At 46.2% G+C, this 20,734-nt stretch overlaps 1 protein-coding gene, 1 long non-coding RNA gene and 6 other non-coding genes across 11 annotated transcripts; 6 read left to right on the forward strand and 2 right to left on the reverse strand.

Annotated features, from left to right (window-relative positions):
- Window positions 1-217: 217 nt before the first annotated feature.
- Window positions 218-14,794, forward strand: LOC106049931 (E3 ubiquitin-protein ligase TRIM7-like). Of its 4 annotated transcripts, XM_066986730.1 has the most exons (9): window positions 1,647-1,877; window positions 3,878-4,304; window positions 5,088-5,183; window positions 5,912-6,142; window positions 8,227-8,249; window positions 8,906-9,021; window positions 9,815-9,850; window positions 10,021-10,093; window positions 11,955-12,092. In XM_066986730.1, the coding sequence occupies exons 1-8, from the start codon at window positions 1,822-1,824 to the stop codon at window positions 10,065-10,067; spliced, it is 1,032 nt and encodes a 343-aa protein (XP_066842831.1). In that variant the 5' UTR covers window positions 1,647-1,821; the 3' UTR covers window positions 10,068-10,093; window positions 11,955-12,092. The 4 variants fall into 4 exon arrangements, with proteins under 4 accessions (XP_066842830.1, XP_066842829.1, XP_066842831.1 ...); XM_066986729.1 differs by lacking the exons at window positions 1,647-1,877; window positions 10,021-10,093 and adding an exon at window positions 218-238 and having other exon boundaries at window positions 11,955-14,794; XM_066986728.1 differs by lacking the exons at window positions 1,647-1,877; window positions 10,021-10,093 and adding an exon at window positions 1,566-1,618 and having other exon boundaries at window positions 11,955-14,794.
- On the reverse strand, window positions 244-3,983 carry LOC106049933 (uncharacterized). The gene is made up of 4 exons (XR_007160257.2): window positions 3,704-3,983; window positions 3,494-3,585; window positions 1,110-1,162; window positions 244-416 (listed from the first exon to the last, which is right to left on the reverse strand). It is a non-coding gene; the product is annotated as an uncharacterized lncRNA (long non-coding RNA).
- An 814-nt stretch (window positions 14,795-15,608) lies between the features above and the next one.
- Window positions 15,609-15,681, forward strand: TRNAT-UGU (transfer RNA threonine (anticodon UGU)). Its single transcript has one exon. It is a non-coding gene; the product is annotated as a tRNA-Thr (tRNA).
- Window positions 15,682-15,845: 164 nt separating this feature from the next.
- On the forward strand, window positions 15,846-15,917 carry TRNAP-UGG (transfer RNA proline (anticodon UGG)). Its single transcript has one exon. It is a non-coding gene; the product is annotated as a tRNA-Pro (tRNA).
- A 1,218-nt stretch (window positions 15,918-17,135) lies between these two features.
- TRNAV-AAC (transfer RNA valine (anticodon AAC)) lies at window positions 17,136-17,208 on the forward strand. Its single transcript has one exon. It is a non-coding gene; the product is annotated as a tRNA-Val (tRNA).
- A 373-nt stretch (window positions 17,209-17,581) lies between these two features.
- TRNAL-AAG (transfer RNA leucine (anticodon AAG)) lies at window positions 17,582-17,663 on the reverse strand. The gene has a single exon. It is a non-coding gene; the product is annotated as a tRNA-Leu (tRNA).
- Window positions 17,664-18,601: 938 nt separating this feature from the next.
- On the forward strand, window positions 18,602-18,674 carry TRNAT-UGU (transfer RNA threonine (anticodon UGU)). Its single transcript has one exon. It is a non-coding gene; the product is annotated as a tRNA-Thr (tRNA).
- A 948-nt stretch (window positions 18,675-19,622) lies between these two features.
- On the forward strand, window positions 19,623-19,696 carry TRNAN-GUU (transfer RNA asparagine (anticodon GUU)). The gene has a single exon. It is a non-coding gene; the product is annotated as a tRNA-Asn (tRNA).
- The last annotated feature ends 1,038 nt before the right edge of the window (window positions 19,697-20,734 follow it).

The raw sequence follows: 20,734 nt of genomic DNA on the forward strand, positions 1-20,734 counted from the left end.
TCTCCAGACACTCCTACTAACAGCCCTTCAGCCTCAGCATTCCTGGTGGTCCCGAACATAATCCTGGCACTAAAACCCCAAGGGCAGGCCAAGGTGCTTTCCCCTGCTTGCATCCCATTTCTCCTAGCTGGGAATTTCCCTTTGAAGCTTTATCTAGCACTGACTTTTGCAAACAAGAGCATCAGGGAGCTGCTGGATGCCGAGAGGAATAGAGGACATGTACACCTGATAGACACAGGTATTTATTTCACCCTGAATTCCTTCATTTGCCAAGAGATGTTGAGTCATCCACCTAATACAGACAGGTAAAAGGACTTCAGGAGGCACCAAAATCCTGCTGTTGACTTCAGATAAAATCTGAAGGGGTGGCTGGAGCTGTTGTGGACACTTGCAGTCCCTGAGAACAGCCAAAGGCCCTGAAGAAGAGAGGATAATGCATGATGGGCAGTATTAAAATAAATGGGTTTCTTTTTTTAGCCTTATCCCCACCTCTGACAGCAAAAATATTATGGTGGGAGGAGAAAACATAATTATAGTGTGGAGTTCGTGTAACAGTGGAGATCCAGCTGTTATCACTGCTCTAGAAAAATAGGTATTTGGGACATTTTATTTCTTCTTACAGCACAAGGGAGAGGCAAAAAGGGCAAAGTTTTTGTCTGATGCATTGGTAACTGGGAATCTCAATGTTGTGAGCAGTCATTTAGCTAAGTAGTAGATCATTTAAAAAAAAAATGGGGATAAAATCATGGCCACTGCATTGGGCAGCAGAGGGAAAGAATGTTCCTTGTGATTATTACCCCCTTGAGGAGTTTGTTTTGTAGCTGCCTGCAGAAATTTCGTGGTGGCTTGGTGTTATAGGGTCTTTTTCCTTGGGTGGATACAGGTATCCTGCTTCTGGAGCCAGTTTCAACTTCCAATCTGTTCCTGGAGTGAGAAGTTTGGAGGAAAATCCTTCCAGCCTTGGGACTGAGAGCAAGTCTCTGTCCATCCAGCTTTGTTGCTGGCTCCAGTTTTGGGGTGAGAAGGGGCAACTCCATTGCAGGGCAGTGATTGCACGCATGTCCTACCTGCAAGCATGGGCATGAGAGCTTCAATGTGCTTGGACCCACCTAATATAGGATGAAACGTCAGGATGCTCATTTTGGTTTGGTACCAAAAAGACCTGCAAGAAAACATGATATCAGGATTGAACTTTCCTTCCCTTACTTGAACCCTGCTGTTTGGGATGCCCAAACCTCTCTTTACCCTAAGCAAGCCACCCATGGAGGGTGGAGGTGTCCTGCAGGAGATGTTTCTGCCCTTTTTTTGCAGTTTTTTTGCAGGGTGCTGCCCCAGATATGAGCTTGAATCATTCAATGTCAGGAAGAGATGAAAGATCTCACTCCTCCTTGGTTCCTCACATCTCTGGGCATCGGAGAGGGTTAAATAGGGTGCAGAGACCCTCTGGACAGGGTTTGGGTTTGGAGACAGGTGGAGGGAGGTGCTGGAAATGTGATCCTGGCTCTGGGCAGGGAAAAACGCTTTGGCACGGGGGGGGAGAGCAGAGCTGGGGAGGAGGAGGAGGGAAGAAGAGCGGTGGGTGCCCAGGATAGCTGCAAATGGGGGAGGGGAAGGAATGGTAAGTGAGACGGGGGATGACAGGGGACAAACGGGGAGACTGAGGGCTGGAAAGGGGCAGGAGCTGAGAGGCGTTGAAATCTCCGTGGTGTCCAGGGCTTGGGCTGGTTTCCTCCATCGCAGTGGCCAGCAGTGGTCCCACGCTGCCTCCTGCTGTGCCCCTGGGTGCTGGGACCCCTTGGGATCCCTGCTAACACCTTCCAGATGCAAAAGGCTGGGAGATTTGGGAGGACACCCCTTTCCTACACCTCTGTTGCGAGGTACGTGGGGGCTCAGATGGGATTTGGGCACAGGGAGGGCAGTGGGATGTTTGTCTGTCTGTCTGCTTTTCCTGTTCCCAACAGGCTGCTCATTTTTTTCCATCAAGGTGTCTCACTATTTTTCCTTTTTTCTTCTCTTCCTCTTTTCTCCTCCTTTCCTACTTTTGCAGCTCCAGAGTGTGGATTGCTCAGCAGCTCATGGGCCACCACCTCTTCCTTTCCATAGATTTAAGATGAAAAATATATACGTGGCACAGGAAAAAAATATCAATACAGTTGTTTGTTTATAGATCAGCAGAAATGCTAGCTGGAAGAGAAAGCAAGTTCCAGCCCATAGGGAGTGATGTGGGTATGAATAAAAATCAATATATATGAGAATTAGAAGAACACTTACTGAGGTGGAAATCCCTTTCCCTTAGGGAACTGCACACATAACTTGGTATTTATTGCATTTATAGGGATGTATGTGTGTACATATATATATGCACCCATATATATATATATACAAGCTTGTGTGAATATATACATATAAATATATATGTATTCTGCCGTTCTCCTGAGTCATTTGTTGTGTGTTATTTCTGTTCACAAACTAACGTGGGTCATAGCAAGCATAGGTATGTAGATTTTATTTTCCAACAAGAAGTGGGATTCCTTACCAAAAGTCCAAGAAAGCCCAGCACAGAGTTTAAACCAACCTGAAAAAGTGCATTTCTAGTTCCAAATGAGCAAGTCTGGAATAGAGTAAATGAAAACTTTGGCTCCTGCTTTGCAGCTGTCACCCAATGCTGGGATATGCATTCACCATAAAAACTTTAACATTGCAAAAAAAATCAAGTGGAGGCTGGATGCCTCTCATCAGGGGTTTTCCCCAACTGTAAAGGCATCAGGATGAACTCCATCCCTGTTATAAATCAGAAACCCTTTGCAGAACCCTGGCATCAGGGCAAGATTTATTTTACCAATGCAATGTCTGGGGTTGGGGTTCGTTTCCCCCTGGCTCCACACATCTCCAAGGGAAGAATCTCAGCTTGGAGATGTCAGCTCAGCTGGCCTGCCTTGGTCATGAGCTGGCTTGTATGGATAGGATCACTTGACCTGTTTTCGTGTCCTCATTAGGAAAAGATGAATCACCCCCCAGAAGTGCCTACTTCTCTGTGTTTTTGTTAATGTGAACCCAAATAACAAGATTTTATTAACCTTTTACCTCCCTTCTCCCTAACAAGAGCTTTGGTGAGCTGCTTGTGTGGAGACAGCCATAATATGGACAATCCCCAACCTGCAAACCCACCCAGGAAAGGCCATATATAATCATTCCCCATTAATGTAAGGCTTTGAAAGTTTAACATGGGATTCCTAGAAGGCAAAAAAACTGTTTTTGAGACGCAGGATCCCCCCATCCAGTGCATAATCTTTATGGATTTAGGAAACTTATTGCCAGATTTTGATACAGACTTTGTATCTCTGTATTCCCTTTCTCCTGTTGCTTTTTATGGCCCCTGTTGAGCCCTGGAGCTCAACCAAGTCATCTGAAGCACTAGAGGGTGAAATGGGGCTCTAACAAGAGCTCAGATGGTTAGCTGGATCGGGGCCTAGAGCAGCTGCTAAACACCCACCTCGGGACTCGGATCTTGCATTTTGCACTGGCTCGGCCAGAAGGCAAAGAGATCTGACGTCAGCATCTGTGTCCTGAACAGTTTCCCTTTTCCTGGAGGGAAAAAAAAAAAAAAAAACACAACAAAAAACACACACAAGGAGCTTAGATGCAATGTTTTTTGGAGGAGCAGAGAGCCGGGCTGTCTTCTTGCTGTGTTTTTTTTTCCTACCTCTACGTTGTGCCCTAAAGCTGAGGTCTTCATTACCGGTTTAAAGAAACCGAACACTGCAGAAGTGACCTCGGGCGGCGGGCTTGTTCCAGGAAAAGGAACGCCCACACAGGGCCGGGTGCCAAGCATTCATGCTCTGCGTCCAACCCCGCTGAAATCAGTCTTTGCCCGCAGGAGAGAGGCCATGGCGGCGATGTTCCTGCCCGGCAATCTCCAGGACGAAGCCACTTGCTCCGTCTGCCTGGAGTTCTTCAAAGACCCCGTGTCCATTGAGTGCGGGCACAACTTCTGCCGGGCGTGCATCATCAAGAGCTGGAAGGACCTGGAGATGGACTTCCCCTGCCCGCAGTGCAGGGAGGTTTTCCAGCAGAAGAGCTTCAGGCCCAACCGGCAGCTGGCAAACATGGCCGAGATCATCAGCCAGTTCGCCCTCCGCGGGGCCAAGGGGGCCGAGGAGGACGGGCTGTGCGTGAAGCACAGGGAAGCCCTGAAGCTCTACTGCAAGGACGACCGCAGGACCATCTGCGTGGTGTGCGACAGGTCCCGGGAGCACCGGCCTCACGCCGTGGTGCCCGTCGACGAGGCGTCCGAGGAGTACAAGGTAGTTGTCTTGGCTGTTTGTCTGCCCACCCTCCTGGTGTCCGTGTGGTCCTTTCCACCTCCGTCTCACTGTTTGTCCTCACTCGAGGCCCTGAGATGCCACCTGGACGGGGTCTCCCCAACCTCGGTGCAGGGAAATGTTGAACCCTGCGAGGAGCCGGGTGCTGCTTTCTCCCTCAAATTCCAAGAACTTGGAAAATCCCCCTCTTGTCTAGATAACCCAAACCTCTCGTGCATTACTGCTCTGCAGAAGGGAGAGGGCAGAGTGGTGGAAAAACTGCTCCTGTGAAAGCTCCAGGCTTGAGCCATGCTGCCGACAGCCCCCGCGGGCACCCACCTCATTGGCAGAGCAAACACCCACGTCTATTTTGGGTGCAGGCAGGTAGCCAAAGACATTGCCTGAAAGCAAGGTTGAGTTCGTGTCAGGAGCAAAGCTTGCCGAGGTGTGGACGCAGCATGAAAGCAGCCCACGTACCCTCCCTTTGCATCCTCCGTCTCCCCTCGGAGGTTTCTTTGTGCTCGCTGCAAGCACGCGAGCTTGTGGCTGCCACCGAGGGCTGCGAACATGGGTGCCCAGCTGCACGTGGGCAGAGCTGAGCTAGCAAATTCCCCCAGTGAAAGGTTTTTGTTTGTTTTTTTTTCCTTGCAATCCTGTTTGCATTTGCATGGCTGGAAGAACAAATTGTGCGCAGGCAGAATAAGATAGTAAAAAATAAATAAATAAAAAATAGCAGTAATAAGGAAAAGCAACAAAATGGTAATATCTTCGTGCTTTGTTTCCTAGGAGAAAATCCAGGGCCGCTTAGATTTCCTGAAAAAGGAGAGGCAAGAGCTGCTGGAATTTAAAGTGAACGATGATAAGAAAACGCAGGAGCTTTTGGTGCGTGCAGTGCAATGCTCCAGGGTCGTGGGGATGAGGGTCTGGGTTGGGATGCTTGGAGGGGGCTAGGGTATGTTGAACACTCCCGTCCTGTACAGCCTTGTCTGTGCTTTCAGAGAGTGCATTCATTGGGGTAAATCCTTCCCATTTGCCCCTGGGTTTTGTCTCAGAGGGGATTTGGTCTACTTCGGATGACGATCCAAGCAGGACCTGGGATTTTGACAGAGCTCCCAAGCAGGAGATGATGGGGAGGCAGGGACTGGGGTTTATCTGACAATGTAGATGCCCCCAGAGAGGGAAAAATCTGGATGTGATCAGGTTTTCCTACACAACCCCTTCTCCCAATTTGGGCTGTGGGAGCAGCAGGTGATGACAGGGACTGGGGAAACCTCTTGGGCACCATCAACACTTGGAGAGTGTTGCTTGAGTCGCTACCACCCCAGGAGAGAAAAGGAAAGCCCAACTGTTCAATGCAGAAGGGAAAAAACACCTGATATCTTCCATGGTGGTGAGACACCTGCCCCAGGTGTGGTTTTTTTTTTAACTCAGTGCTGAACAAAAATCATTTCATATGGAGCAGGGAGATGAAGAGATACAATAAGGTCTTGCACTAGCTGAATGCTGTTGACTTCAAGCCTCCATCACTCAGCAATGTGATGTCACATGGGAAAAAACAAGCCACCCTTTTTCTAATTTTTTTTTTTTTTTTTGTGATTTTTCACTCCCAGAAAACCATTGAGAACGAGCGGCAGAAGCTGCTGGTGGAGTTCGAGGGGCTACGGCAGTTCCTGCACGACCAGGAGCACATCCTCTTGGGGCAGCTGGAGAAGATGGAGAAGAGCATTGCCAAAAGGCAGAACGAGAACATCTCTGACCTCTCCAAGGAGATCACGCTCCTCAACAAGCTCATCACAGAGCTGGAGGAGAAAATCCAGCAGCCCATGCTCGAGTTCCTCAAGGTGAGGTGTTTGCAATGAAATGAGCATTCAAGTTTGAGTCTTGACATCCCTATCACCTTTATTTTAATGTGTTATTGGAGCCTGTAGAGGTGGTTTGAGGATATTTGTCCTTTTTAAGGGCTTTTCTTTTGCACCTTTAATGAACAGATAGTGCATGGCAGTGTCTGAGTGCCCCAGGCTCTGTTAAAATAACAGAACAACTATCTTTGGCTGAGAAACATCCTGAAAAAGAGGTGTGCTTTTCATATTTAATAACCTTGGATAAATCTTCCTGCCGTAAATTTCTCTGGACCTTTCTATCACCCATAAATTCCTGTTCTGAGCCATGTCAAACCTGAATTAGACCTTGCATGACCAGCCACCACAGTGGTACTGCCTGGATCCTTACACCTTTTGCAAATCCTGGCTTTGATGGGTTTTCAAGGCACAAGGTTTTGTGGCTTGCCAAGTTACAGACGTCCGCTCCTCTAGCTTAACGGAACTGGCGAGGGCTCAGGATGGAGTCTGTGGGGAGGCACGTGGAGCCCAGCAGGACACAAATCCTCACCAATTATCACAGCGGAGCCCTGGCTGCAAAAGGTTGGCTGGGACCTGAAAACAGAGAGGGGGTTTTCTGGTCAAAATGAGCGATTACAAACCTGGAAGGCATGAAGAAGAGAGCAGATGGAGTCCAGGCTTGGGTTGCATTGCAAAGAAGCTACCCCAGCCTTCTGTGTTACCCAAATTCTCCTTTCCCATTGATGTGGGATTCGAAAATCTAATCCAAACTGCCCACCCCAAAACCAGGCAGCCCAGTTCCTCACCAAATGGCAAAAGGTTAATGGGCGTCCTTTTAATTGCTCATGACTTTAATTAGAGTAGGTATATGGTGCGCACACAGATCTGCTTGCTGAGATGATACTTGCTGTGCAAGATTTCTTTCTTTTAAATCAAAACCAGATTTTCAAGCTCTGCTCTTTCAACCAAATCAATTGTCCCCTTTTGCTCCTCTATTTAAATTCAGCTGCGTGCCATATGGTTGCTTAAATTTATTTTTCTGTATTAAACAGCCTTTGTCAGAGTGGGACAGAGAGCGACCCATCCGACTCCCAAATATTTTGGGGTGAAATTCCCCCAGTGGGGTTAAATTCCCCTCCAAGCACACGGGGTTAAACTCCCTCCCAGGCAGCATTGAGAGCACTGTAAATATTTGCAGAGCTTAAGCAGGGTGATGGCTCCAGTACTTGGCCATGGGTGAGAAATTTCACATGGTCTTTGCTCAGCCCCCACCAATGCACATGAAAACAATCCTATAACAATAGGTGATTTTTTATTTTTTTCCTAAAAGGTCACATTGGAAATCCTCAGCCATCCCAAGAGTCCTTTCCCATTCCCTCATTATGGCTTTCTGTTGCCTTGGGAGTGGGTCTGATGTGCTTTCCGTGGTTTATGCCTTTTTTTTTACATTATTTCAAAGCGATCAGAAGGGGCAAATAAATAGGGCTGAGCACAGTTTTCATCCCTGTGAATTTTCTCCAAGCAGCAACTAGGTAGTAAGGGTATTTCAACCTATAATTTGCCTCCATAATTAACCCTTCCCGAGGGCAAATAATTTCACCCCATGGAGATATCTGTCCCAGGATGGGACAAATCAACCCTTGGAGACACCCTAAACTCTTGGTGGTGACTACATCATGGGAGACCAGGTATCTCCAGATATTAGGGAGAAATGGGTGTGCAAGATGAATGCAGACCTCCAAAGGCAACCTTCCAACCCAAACCACATCACAACTACAGGCAAAAAGCTGGAATATTGTACATTGTACAATATTGTACAATAATGTACATTTGCAAGGCTGCTTGCTCCCCCCAGAAACAGCTGGGTCTTTAGTTGCTGCAGACATTTGGGTGGGATTTGGTGGGTCTGTGGTCCTCTGGAGCTGAAAGCAAACATTTGGGACATGGATCCATGCCTGCTTGTTGCAGCCATAAGGGATGGGATGTCCTGGATAGGTTTGATGAAGGGGAATTGCTCGCACCGGGCCATATGGGACATAGCATGGGTTGCACAGGTATTTCACTCCGTCTCTCTTTTTCCTTTCTAGGATGTAATGAGCATCATAAGCAGGTATGGAGCACTGCTTCTCCCCTTCTTCTATGTTTTCTTTTCCCCTCCAGCCCTGTTTAAAGGTCACTGCTCGCAGTCCAGATGCCAGAGAGGGGCACCAGGGTAGACCTGGATAAAGCTCTGGGTCCAGCTTTTTGGAAAAGAGCATTATCACAAATTCTTTTCCTAGCAGAAAGCTTCTTCAAATGTCAAATGAGACCAGAACCCTTGAAGTGATTTATTTCTGATCCATAATTCACCCCAGGGCAATGGTTTGGGCACTGCTTAAGCCCTAAAAGCTGTAGTAGGAGCAGCTAGGTGGGGGTAACGTAGCACTGACACACTTTACAACCAGACAAGGGGATTTAACAGGGTGACATGCAAACCCTGGTGTCCTCAGCCTGCATGAGGTTCACCTAAATCACTCAGATTTGGGATCTGCCCCTTCTGGCAGCCAGAAATCACCTGCACGTGTGATGGGAGAAGAGGAGGTGAATGCACCAGGGCCACGCTAGACCATGATGGAAGTCATTCTCCAGACTTGCCACCAAATTATCTGCAGTTCCTCCCTTCTAACAAGATTTGGGGTGGGCATTGCACGTTGCCAGCTACAAATAAAAGAAGAAAGAGGGGGAATAGCAACGATTTCCTTCCTGCTTTCTCTTTTTTCTTTGCAGAAGTGACGATGTGAAGAGCCACAAGCCTGTACCTGTGTGCACAGATATGAAAATGCACGTCTGCAATTTCTCTCTCAAGACCGTCGTCCTTGAGAAAGTCTTAAAGAAATTCAAAGGTACGTGGAAACGAAACCGGGGGGGTTTTAAATAGGCCTGGCCTTTAGCAGAAAGGGCTGAGGAGTGCTGGGGATGCTGCAGATGTCTTGAGGCGCCTTAGCACATGCCTGGCCAGTGGTACCAAAATAGGAGAATAAATTATGTTGGAAGGGACTTCTGGAGATGTGAAAGGACAGAAGAGACGCCAGGGTCACAAGTGAAGAAGATAAAGGGTTTATTTCAAAGAGGAACAAAAAGATGAACCTGAGCACATCCATTTTAGGACAAACAGCCCACGTTTTGCAGCTCCAATAGCCAGGCTTTGCATTTAAAACCCAACCCCTTGCAGCAGCGCAGCAAAGCCACGAGATGGTGCTGAGGGATTTGGAAAGAAACCGAAGGGCAGGAGAACCAGAAAGAGCAGGTCTGAAAGAAAAAAATCCCTAAATGCAAATTATGCCCGAGAGCAATAATAATAGGCAAGGATTGTGCTGGAAGGTCACACGTCATAGTACAACGAGGAGAACAAAATATTGCAGGGCACAATAACAAAATATTTTTAATAAATCCTTTAATAAAATAGGATATTATTATACTCCCTTTTAAAACAATAAATACATAAATCTACTTAGCAGGAATTTCCCCTCTTGCTTGTCCCCATTGCACAAACTGGCTGGGAGCTGGGATGCTCCATTCTCAGCACTTGCTTCTAGCTGAACGTGGCGTGGGTGTAAATGTCCCCGTAAAGGAGATTTTACATTTTTTTCCTGTCTTTCTCTACTTTGCCATTTACTGCCTGTCTCTTCTTTTCAGAAAACCTGCGGGATGAACTGGGAAGAGGTGAAAAAGGTAAAAGGCAAATGGTTAGGGAATAGCACCCTGGAGCAAAGACTTGAAATTGTGGTTGTAATTTGCAAAGCTGGTTTTGCAAAGCCAAAGAGAGCGGGGAAAAAAAAAAGAGAAAAAGGCACTCTTTTTTTTTTTTTTTTTTTAATTTCTTCTCTCTCAATGATTTTCAGATCCAGCCTGCTCAGTTCAAGAGTCAAAAGCCGATTTTTCTAGCTGACGCCGGGGATCTGACAGCTAAGCTAGGTCCTTTCTGCCTCTTTACACTTAACAAACCTACAGTGTGGAACACACAGAACAGATTTTGAACCCCCCCAAAAAATAGATTCATGCCCTTTCCAGCCACAACCTGCTTTAATTCTGCCATATTTGCTCTGTGGCCAGGTTTCAGAGCAAGCTGTGGTTGGCGTCTTATTTCCTCCAGAGTTTGGGATGGAGAAGGTGTGGATGCTCCACGATCTTCTCCAGTGCAAAGTCAAGTGATTTAAAGTCCTGCTGAAAGCTGTTGGAATCATGGCTGTGGGCAGATGGCCTCTTTCAGATGGTGTCAGGAGGAAAAATTGCTCACTGGCTCCTCAGGGAGAGCAAAGGAGCAGGTTCACATGAGAAGTCGTGGATTTTCATCCACTCAAACCATGTGAGTTGGCCCAGATTGACTCTTTAAATGATGAACCTGGCTGGTTTTCCCCCAAAATGTTACAGGGGGCATCTGTTGTTTTGCTGGTGGTGGTGAGGTTGAGAAAAAACAGGAAAACACAGCTATGGGCTCTGCAGCCTTGAGCCCTCTGACTTTGCACTGTGGTGGGTGTGGGGCACACCCTAAAAATCAACCCCTGTCCTCCAGCTGGCTTGGCCATAACGCAAGGGTCGCATAGCTAGAGTTCTGCCAGCAAAGCCCTCTTGTTGCAGAGAAGGCTTATTCTTGCTTTTAAGGTGGTGTTTTTCAGCATGGGGCTTGCAAACCCCTTGGGGAAGGCGCAAGAGGACGTTGGTTGGATCCTCTCCAAGCGCAATCCAGCTGAGAGGGGCCAGGGTCTGCCCACAAACCTCCCCAGCCCCATCCTGAAAAATGCCGAGGGGTTGGCAAAGCAAAAAATAAGGAAGGTTGGCAACGACTGCTTAAAAGCAACACGGCAGAACAACCCTTGCTGCATGTCCAGGGTGGTGTGTGTGCATGTGTAGAGGTAGAACTTGGCTGGTGCAGTTGCACTTTCCCCCTAACTTTTGTGAATGGACACACACTCTTTGAAAGCACCTCTCTCGTGTTCTGATATAATAGTGCAGCACATAGGACATGTTATTTTAAAGCCAATCGCCCTTTTTTTTTTTTTTAATTTTTATTTCTTTGAAGAGGAATCTGCTGCTTGATCTTTGAAGGAAAAAAAGAAACCTTTCTGTGTTGTCACTTTTCCAACACCTATGAAATGCCATGGAGCTTTCAACCACATCATGGATCTTTTTGGACTTCATATCAAATTTTCAAGCCTCAAATTAATGAATCTTGATAGAGCATAAGGGCCTTTAGCTAAAGAAACTCTGGCACAAAATCCACCATGTTTCTGCTCTTTATGTCCCATCTTGGAGGCCCCCAAAGCCACAAAGGGTCTCGTTCAGACACGGCGACTTTGCTGACTACAACCACAATTTGAGGTCACTAAAGTGCTCACGGTTTCCTTTGAGCTTGATTTTGGAAGGGGAAAAGACATTAGGATCAAAGTTCATCTACATGCATGCTCTGTTTGGGCTGCTTGGATGTGACAAGGTGTGTAAAGGTGCCCTTAGGTCACGGCTTTCTATGGGAATGTGTCATTGCGGGGCAGTTTGGGGAAAGATACTCAAAAATTTATCAGATAGGGGGGTGCATATAACCCATCTTGTGTTGTACATTAGATAAACCAGAAACAAAAAGAAGAAACAAAAATATCAATATCTTTTTTGGGAAAAAAAAAGGCTTGATCTAAGGTCCATTTTTACTGTATATAATTACTAATTATTTGCATGTGGTTTCACCATGGTTCAGCAACCAATAAGCACATCCTCAGTCCTTGGCTTTTTGTTTCATAAATCCTTGCTGAGTTACTATCACTGTAACTGCTGTCACCAACAGAGGACCTGACCCTGGACCCCGAATCGGCGAACCACCTCCTCATCCTCTCCGCGGATCTCAAGAGCGTGAGGATGGGCTGCAGGAAACAGGAGCTGCCCGACAACCCCAAGAGATTCGACACGAACTCACGGGTCCTGGCTAGCACGGGCTTCAAGTCGGGAAGACATTACTGGGAGGTTGAGGTGGGGGCCTCGGACGGTTGGGCCTTCGGGGTGGCCAAGGAGTCCGTCAGGAGGAAAGGGCTGACGCAGTTTTCCCCTGAAGAAGGGATCTGGGCAGTGCAGCAAAATGGAGGCCGCTACTGGGCGGTCACCTCGCCCCAACGCACGCCGCTGTGCCTCAGCCAGAAACTCAACAAGGTCAGGGTGTACCTGGATTACGAAGGGGAAGAAGTGTCCTTCTACAACGCTGACAACATGCAGCACATCTTCACCTTCAATGTTGCCTTCCAGGAAAAGGTGTTCCCCCTCTTTTCTGTTTGTTCCACGGTTACGTACATCAAACTGTGCCCCTGAAACATCTCATGGGCTTTGCTTGGGGCCTCTATCCATGGTTGAGGCCTGGTGGGCCACGATGAGCACAAGGAACTCTCAAAACAACCATGCAGCCTGGGTCCTCACTATATGGGGACCATATATCAAATCAGCTTAAAACAGAGAATAGCTATTAAAACCTAAAGCTATTATAATCAGCTGTCCCCAGCAGTTTGCAGCCACCATCTTAAACCTATCCCTGAAGCAATCCAACTCCTCAGCGAGAAGGAAACCACTGGTAGCTGGATTGGGGCTCCGAGTCTGATAACAGACGGGTATCTTTTTTTCTTGGGTGGGTCTAAGGATGGATATTATGACTGGGGTGTGGAAGTTTTGGAGTAGAACTCCCCTTTGAAAGCATCATTGCCTCAAAAATGAAATATTCAGTGGGTAAGGGTCCTGTGGGAAAGGTGAAGAGAGTGGGCAGGACACTTTGGACTTCCATCCAAAGCCAGAAAAAGGAAAGCTCCTTTCTGTTTGATCAAGTAACATCAACTGGAAAGCTCAGCTGGGGGTTTTGCCTCTTTCCTTCTTGCTGGGAAGAAAAGCCCCACAGTAAAGGGCAGGTTACTTATTTTAGGTTCTCCTTCTAAAATTTGGTATAATGCACTCCAAAGCCTGTTTTGTGCTGTCTCGTTGGTGGTCTCATCTGCCCTGGGTGATCTGAACCGTGTGGCCACAAAGATCTGACCTCTCCTGGATAGATACCATGGCCCTTGGGTTGCTTTTTCCATTGGCTTGTATTAGTGCCCTCTGCTTTGTTTCTCTGTCCATGGCCCTTCTGGGCAGGTAGTGCTGCTATTCTGCAAAAGGCCAAAAAAACACAAAAACAAACAAACAAAAAAAAAAAAGTGCTTTTCTTGGGAAGCAACAAATGTTAACATTTCTCAGGTGTGTTTGACCTGCAACACCTGTTTTTCTGAATTGTGGTGCTCCTGTGTAGCTCCTCCAGAGCTCCCCTCTCTGCCAGAAAAATGCCATTTGCAAAATAACGTGGTAAGGTTACTTTTCTCGTAGCGATGTGGTGCTGAACCTCCTTTATTTCCTCAGTCTCTGTTTACATCTCACCAAAATCACCCATTTATCTTCACTTTGTTTTTCTTTTTCATGGAAGTCCTCATTCTTTGCCAAGACAGCAAATGCTCAACCTGTGGCTTCGTTTGTCCTCTGTTGCTTTTGCCAAGACAAAAGAGTACCTAAAAGATAATAAGTAGCAGTCTGAACAGATCAAAAATATGGTTTCTGGGTTTGAGGCATTATTATTATTATTATTTATTTTTTTTGGAAAACATGTTAACAGCTGCCCCCCAGTTAATCAAGAACAGAATTTCCTGGCCAGCTTTAGGATGAGAAAAAGACATTTCTATGGAAAGCTGATCTTAATATGGACTCAAACCTGCTGGCAAACCCCTGGTCAACACCAATACCAAGAAATTATGGGTTGAACAAGTGCATTTACCATGTCTTTGGGTTTCTTGGAAGTTGTGTCCTTGGTTATGAAGATGTGCTGTCGATCAAAGGCCACCTTAGAAAGATTTCTGTGGCCCAAATTGTGCAAAGAGTGTCATAAAACCCCAGAGAGAGCAGAAATTGAGAGAATCCACAAGAAAACATCTCTGTGTTGTTTCCTCAGTGGAGAGGTGCTTTGGTGCTTTTTTTTTTTTTTCCCCAGGTGTACAGGATTATCTTCCCAATGCATCATTAGAAGCTTTTTCTATGCACAGCTGAGCCCTCAGCTCTGTCCCAGGTAATGGAAATTTGACCAGTGACTACTGGAGATGAAGCACAATCCATTTCCTCTGAGGTGCATTAATGCAGGTGAATTTAAGATGCCTTTCCATTAGTCATAAAAAGAGCTGAGGATGACCAGCCGAGGTGTGACCATCTCATTTTTTTTTTGGCTGCAGAGTTTTTTCCCATCCTGAGAGTCTTTTTTTTTTTTAATTATTATTTATTTTTAATGAGTTTGGCTTTAAATACACATCATTTAAAGCTGCAGCAGCTCTTGAATAAGTGAGCAAAATGCCTGGATTTTCTAAGCTCTGTCCACTGCAGAAGCGATGCAGCTGTAGAGGTAAAAATACCAGCAAAATAGCAATCCCTGGAATAAAAAAGGTAATAGCAGGAGACGTGGGATTTGTTTTATTGCAACTTGGTGTTTTTCCTATCTGTACATGAGAAATGCTGCTTTTCCCTCAAAATGTGCAAAATCCTGTGGGAAGCAAAAACGTTGCATAAATGGATTTGAAAGCTTCCAAGTTGTTCCTAGGCTGCGTGCTGCAAATAAAATGTGAAGGTGCTACCCGAGCTCAGCTTCCGTTTATTATTCCCAACTGCAAAGGGTCTGGAGTATATCAAAGTTGTGGGCTGAAGGGCTGCCCTGCCCAGAATTTGGAACGGGGTATAGGGAAATAATTTAATAGTAGCATGTGTGTGTATATGTATTTATATATATATTGTGTGTGTATGTATATATATAGCGGGCATACATATAGAGGGCTTTTCCACATCTGTTTGTGTGAAATACAAACCCAGTGTTTACATATTCCCTCTAATAGGAGTGCAATAAAGAAATGACATTAAAGACCTAGAAATTTTTTGCAGAAGGGGGAGAGGTGGGCATGTCTACCTGAGCTATTCCAGCAGCGACGTGGAGGTTTTTTTCATTGCCTGCATTTCAGCCAAATCCACTCAAATAAATACATAAATAAATAATCATTACCTGCATTTTAGCCAAATCCACACAAATAAATAGATAAATAAATTCTGCAAGTGCTACTCCAGTAGTGACGTGGAGGTTTTTTCTTTGCCTGCATTTTAGCCCAATCCACTCAAATAAATAAATAATTGAATAGATAAATAAGTAAATTAATTAATTAATTAATTAACTAATTCTGCAGGTGCCATTGTGTTGGGGTGCATAACATACCGGTGATTTTTGGGGTGTGCATCTCTCCTTGCTGCTGCAGTTTGTCCTCATGTTTAGAGTCAATTCTAACTAGAAGAGGATGGTGCTGAGAGGGGGTTTGAGGCAGAGGAAAAGGCTTTGGGGAGCATTTTGAAGGGGAAAGGCTGCGCGATGCTGTCTGCAGACGTCTGCAGGACTGCCTTCCGCAGTCCTGGCTCCATAGCTCAGGGGTTAGAGCACTGGTCTTGTAAACCAGGGGTCGCGAGTTCAAATCTCGCTGGGGCCTCTTTCCTTTAGCTTTTTTATATATTTATTATTTTCCTCTTCCCCGGGGGCGCCCCCGGCTCCATCCCGTTTTCATCCCCGCTGGGAAGGAGGAAAGGGGTGCAGGACAGAACCGCTGAATGAGCACAGCACCAAAAGCCTCACCGGGAACACTTCAAACAGCTCGGCTCGTTGGTCTAGGGGTATGATTCTCGCTTTGGGTGCGAGAGGTCCCGGGTTCAAATCCCGGACGAGCCCTCCTTTTACTTTTTTTTTTTTTCCCTCACCTATTTTCTCCCTCCCCCTTTTCTTCTCTCTCTCTCTCTCTTTTTTTTTTTCTTAATTATTATTATTTTTCTCCCTTTCGCAGCTCTTTTGGAGTCCCCTCCGAGCTTTTTCTCGCTGCAAAGGGGCACTGCAGCTTGCTGGGGGAGACACATAAAGTGAGTTAAAAAAAAAAAAAAAAAAGGAAAACAAAAAAATGGACCTTTTCACTCACCGAATCCCCGGATTTTCCCTGTTACTCGCAAATTAACCCTTCCCTGCTCATACCTTGCATCACCCTCTCAAACAACATGCGTGTACACACACGTAAAAAAAAAGGTGATTGCTTTTCTTTTTTTTTTTTTTTTTTTTTGGTTTTGCTCCTTCCAGCTGGCTGCATGAATCTCAGAGTTTGTGCACACCAACATAGAAATCCAGCAGTTTGTACCACGTAAGAGCCGCATATAAGCACTCCAGATCTTTCCGTCGTGGGCTGTTCCTCTCTGCTGAATTTGGCTCAGTCCCCGGGGGTAATAAAAGAAAACTTATTAATAGAAACCATGAATAAGCAGCTCCTGCTGGGTGTAACCCTAGAGAGAGTAATAAAAATCGGAGTTGTTCAGGAGCTGCGGTAAATCAAGGTCAGGACAGGAGGTGTGTAAGCAAAATGGGGTAATAAGAAATAAGAGAATTTATTTTTTCCACCGGAGGAACACAGAAAGCGTTGGCTCATTTTAACTCCTTTGCAGAAGAAGGACGTGAAAGAGGTAGTTGCATTATAATCCTCTCTTTTTTTCCCATAAGAAATATGCTATTATTTCTCAAGCAATCTGCAGGGAGCAATGAAGGATATAAAGTTACTCAAGGAGGGGTGCAAAATGCACACAATAACCGAGGGCTTGCGTGCGCACGCCCTCGCCAATGCAAGCCTTGCAAGAAGGTGGAGACTGCACGGGGATAACGACCAGAAATCGTGGAAAATAACACGAAACTAATGCAAAATAGTAAGAAAACAATGCAAAATAATAAGAAAATAATGCAAAAAAAAATGCAAAAGGAAAAAGATTTAATCAGTTTGGAACTTGGATCAGTTTGGAACTCGGATCAATTTGGAACTTTGATCAATTCGGAACTTTGATCAATTTGGAACTCAATTTGGGGGGTTGCAGGAGGCTGGGGAGGGCGTTATAGCGAGTATACCTCCCCAAGTGGGTTTCTGTAGTGTAGTGGTTATCACGTTCGCCTAACACGCGAAAGGTCCCCGGTTCGAGACCGGGCAGAAACACCTCGTTTTTATCCTTCCCCTGCGTAAAAATCGATTTAGGCAGTGCCAAAAACCTCCAGTTTTTGACCCAAACGCCGTTTTCTTGCAAGCTGTCCTGTGAAACGCACCCAGATAAGGAGAAGTGATTGAAGGCTCTTTTTTATTTTATTTTAATTTTTTTTTTCTGGCTTCTTTTGCATTTTGCTTCCCTGTAAAACGGGGAAGGAGGCAGCTCCAGGGTGTCTCTGCAGGGATGGGAGATTAAAATGAGGTGGGAAAGCGGGAGAGGAAGCAGTCAGCGAATGAACGGCTTGATTTCCCTGCGGAGAGGGGAGGGGAAGAGACAAGGAGGACAAGGATAAGGGAGAAAAATGGATATTAAAGAAAATATCCTTGGCAGCGGTGGGATTCGAACCCACGCCCCCGAAGAGACTGGAGCCTTAATCCAGCGCCTTAGACCGCTCGGCCACGCTACCTCGGTGTTTGGGCTCCCTGCACCTTCCTCTGCTGTCGGGCTCCTTCCTCATCCTCACCTTCATCTTCATCCTCACCTTCATCTTCATCCTCATCCTCATTCCTATCCCCATCCCACCCCCCACTAAATGGAAATAAAGCTGGGAAGGATTTCAGGGCTGGTTGGGGCTCAGAGGGGTGCTTCTCGAGGGACATATATTTTTGGGTCCTTTTGGTATTCTGAAAACCGGCTGTTTTTGTCTGGGAAGGGGACACAGAGCTGTCACCCCACAAGAATAAATAGGAATGGGGTATAGAACATGGAGAAGGAATAAGGAAAAAGTCCTGCAAAGAAAAGAGGGAAGAGGCAGAGCTCCCCTTCCTGCATGCACCCAGATAGCAAAGATCTGGGGAAAAAGAGCCCTGGATCTCATCCCCTTTTACCCAGGTCCCACAGGAGAGCATGGTTTCAGGTGCTGCTTAATCCCATCTGACCCCGCATCGCTCCGCCCCATCTGCCCACCCTCAGGGCCACATTCGTGCCCTTTCCTTTGCATCAGATCCGGAGTTCTTGCAACTTCAGGCCAGCCAGACCAGCCGAATCACCCATCTCCCATATCAACTGTTCTGAGAGTAAATAAATCCTGTCTCTAATCCTTACCAGCAGGTTATATGTTATTTTTTTTCATCCTTTTTTTCCAAAGATGAAGGCAACGGCAGCGCCGTGGAAGAGGCAGCTTTTATTTTCTTGCAAAACCTTTTCCTTCATCCCAATCACATGGTGGCATCCACAAAGATCCCATCTGCAGGTGCAAGAAACGAGAGGATGCAGAGTCACAAGACAGAGTGAATTCACCTTTAAATGCATTTCTTTTATCAGTTGCATTCACCAGACTTAGAGTGGCACAGTGGGGGTGCTCAGCTTTTGGGGTGAAAAGGGAAAAAAATGATGCTTTACCATGGCTCCATAGCTCAGGGGTTAGAGCACTGGTCTTGTAAACCAGGGGTCGTGAGTTCAAATCTCACTGGGGCCTCCCCGGGCTTGGCTTTTTACCCCTCATTTGGGAAAATGAGGGGTAAACCACCAAGAAATGGGGTTTTCCAGCTCTGCCATAAAAAGTTGCTCCTCTAGGGAGCAGGAGGTGGAGAAAAAAGCAATGTCCTGGTGGTTTTCTGGGGGCTGTGTGCGGCTGGATATTGGGGTTTGGCTTCTGTCACTGGTGGGTCTGGAGGTTTGGGGTGGGATTGGAGGCTTGGGGTCTTATTGCGGGAGCATCCGAGACCCCAATGTTCAGCCCCATCCCTTCTCCTTCCCATTTCCCAGCCCACCCCATGAAAATTTGGAGATGGGCTTTGTGGAGGCAGCAGCACTGGCCTTAAATAGGAGCAAGTGTGATCATGGATAGCCCCTTTTTGGGGTGATTTACACATTATTTCTCGTGCCAACCAATCCCTATAAAACCCACAGGTGCCAACAGATGCTGCAGATGATTTTGGGCAGGGATTTAGGTTTTTTTGGGGGTGTCATTATTTTCTGGTGTCACTTTGAAAACTCTCTGGCTGCGATTTCTGCTGCTTGGTTTGGCCAAAATAATAAAGGTGATTTGGGGGTTGCTTTTCCTTCATGGAGAAGGTGAAGGAAGGGGGAAGCTGTTGCAGGAAATGGGGTCGAGCCCTGGGGGACCCAACCCCAGTTCTAGGGGGGGTAGCAAACAGCATCCCATGTTTCTGTGCTTATCACATTCACCTGACACAGAAAAAGCTCAAAACCAGGCAGAAACGTTAATATTATCTTTGCTTTTTTTTAATCCTTGCAAGGATGTTTTAATTATTTTTTTAATTTTGGAGCCACAGACCTTTCTATCATCACATTTTCCAAGACCAAACCAGGACCTCATGCTGATGAAGCATCCCTAATTCCCAAACACACTCTGACCAAATGCCTTGGCATCATTTTTCTGTGTTTTCAACAGTTTTCCCATGTCTCTGTGGCGCAATCGGTTAGCGCGTTCGGCTGTTAACCGAAAGGTTGGTGGTTCAAGCCCACCCAGGGACGTAGAAGGGCTCTTTTGGAAAACAACTGCACAGAGGACAGAGGCTGCTAATTAACGCTCATTATTCTAAGGAGCCGCACACGGAATCCCCCCACCCCTCCCCAGTGGCTCGAGGGATTTATTTAAGCCCAGCCCTGGTTATTTGGGCACTTGGCTCTGGGGTAGTGTATATGTTATGGGACTTTATCTTGCTTGGGGTGGATACAAAGCCCTTCAGGAGCCACCAATTCTTGCTGTGTCCTGATATAATACCCATGACAAGGGCCTGCAGGTTGGAGTTAGGCTGAAAATGCGAGCCTAAAGGTTAAATAAAGCATCTGCTTTTGCTAAAACAATTTTGGGGAGAATTGAGTTAATTTACCCCTAAAGGATGGGAACAACACGTGAGAAACAAAATCAGAAGTGCTGCAACAAAACAAGCAGGTGCAATCTCCCTCTTTTCTCCCTTTTTGCAGTGCTTCAAGTTTTAAATATACTTTTCTTAATGAAATTGATACTCCACATCGTGGCCAGCTCTTTTCTGAGCTCATGAAGGTGCTGATGACCTTTTTGGCCCAATTTCTGCCGTGACACAACCCCTCACTTGCTCTGATTTGAGAGTACATGCATGTTATTGCATTAGACTGAAAGAGCGAGTTTGCATCCCTCATCGTGCTGCTTATCTTGGTACAGCACGGTTATTTGTTATAGCTCTTGAGGAGGTGGAGGAAAGCGGCTATCAATTAGCAATGGAGTTCTGCATTTCAAAGCATTATTGATTGTGGTTGGGTCTTGCCCAGTCTTCCTAAAAGCACTCTGAGCTCATTGCAAGGAGCCTCCTGGCCTTTTATGCAAATGCAGCTGGTGTAAATCTTTGTTTTGCCTTTTATTTATTTATCAACATCCTTCCAATAATCTGAAAAGACACAGATTGAGTTTGCAAAGCTACAAAACTTAGAACAAGAGTCACTACAGAAAGAAGAAACTACTGAAAATCAATTTGCCTATCTGGGTGCATAGGCTGTACAGCTCCTGGGCTTGCTCTTTATGTTCACGTTGTT

The sequence above is a fragment of the Anser cygnoides genome, chromosome 35 (genome assembly GCF_040182565.1).
Source record: "Anser cygnoides isolate HZ-2024a breed goose chromosome 35, Taihu_goose_T2T_genome, whole genome shotgun sequence".
In the NCBI taxonomy this organism is placed as follows: Eukaryota; Metazoa; Chordata; class Aves; order Anseriformes; family Anatidae; genus Anser; species Anser cygnoides.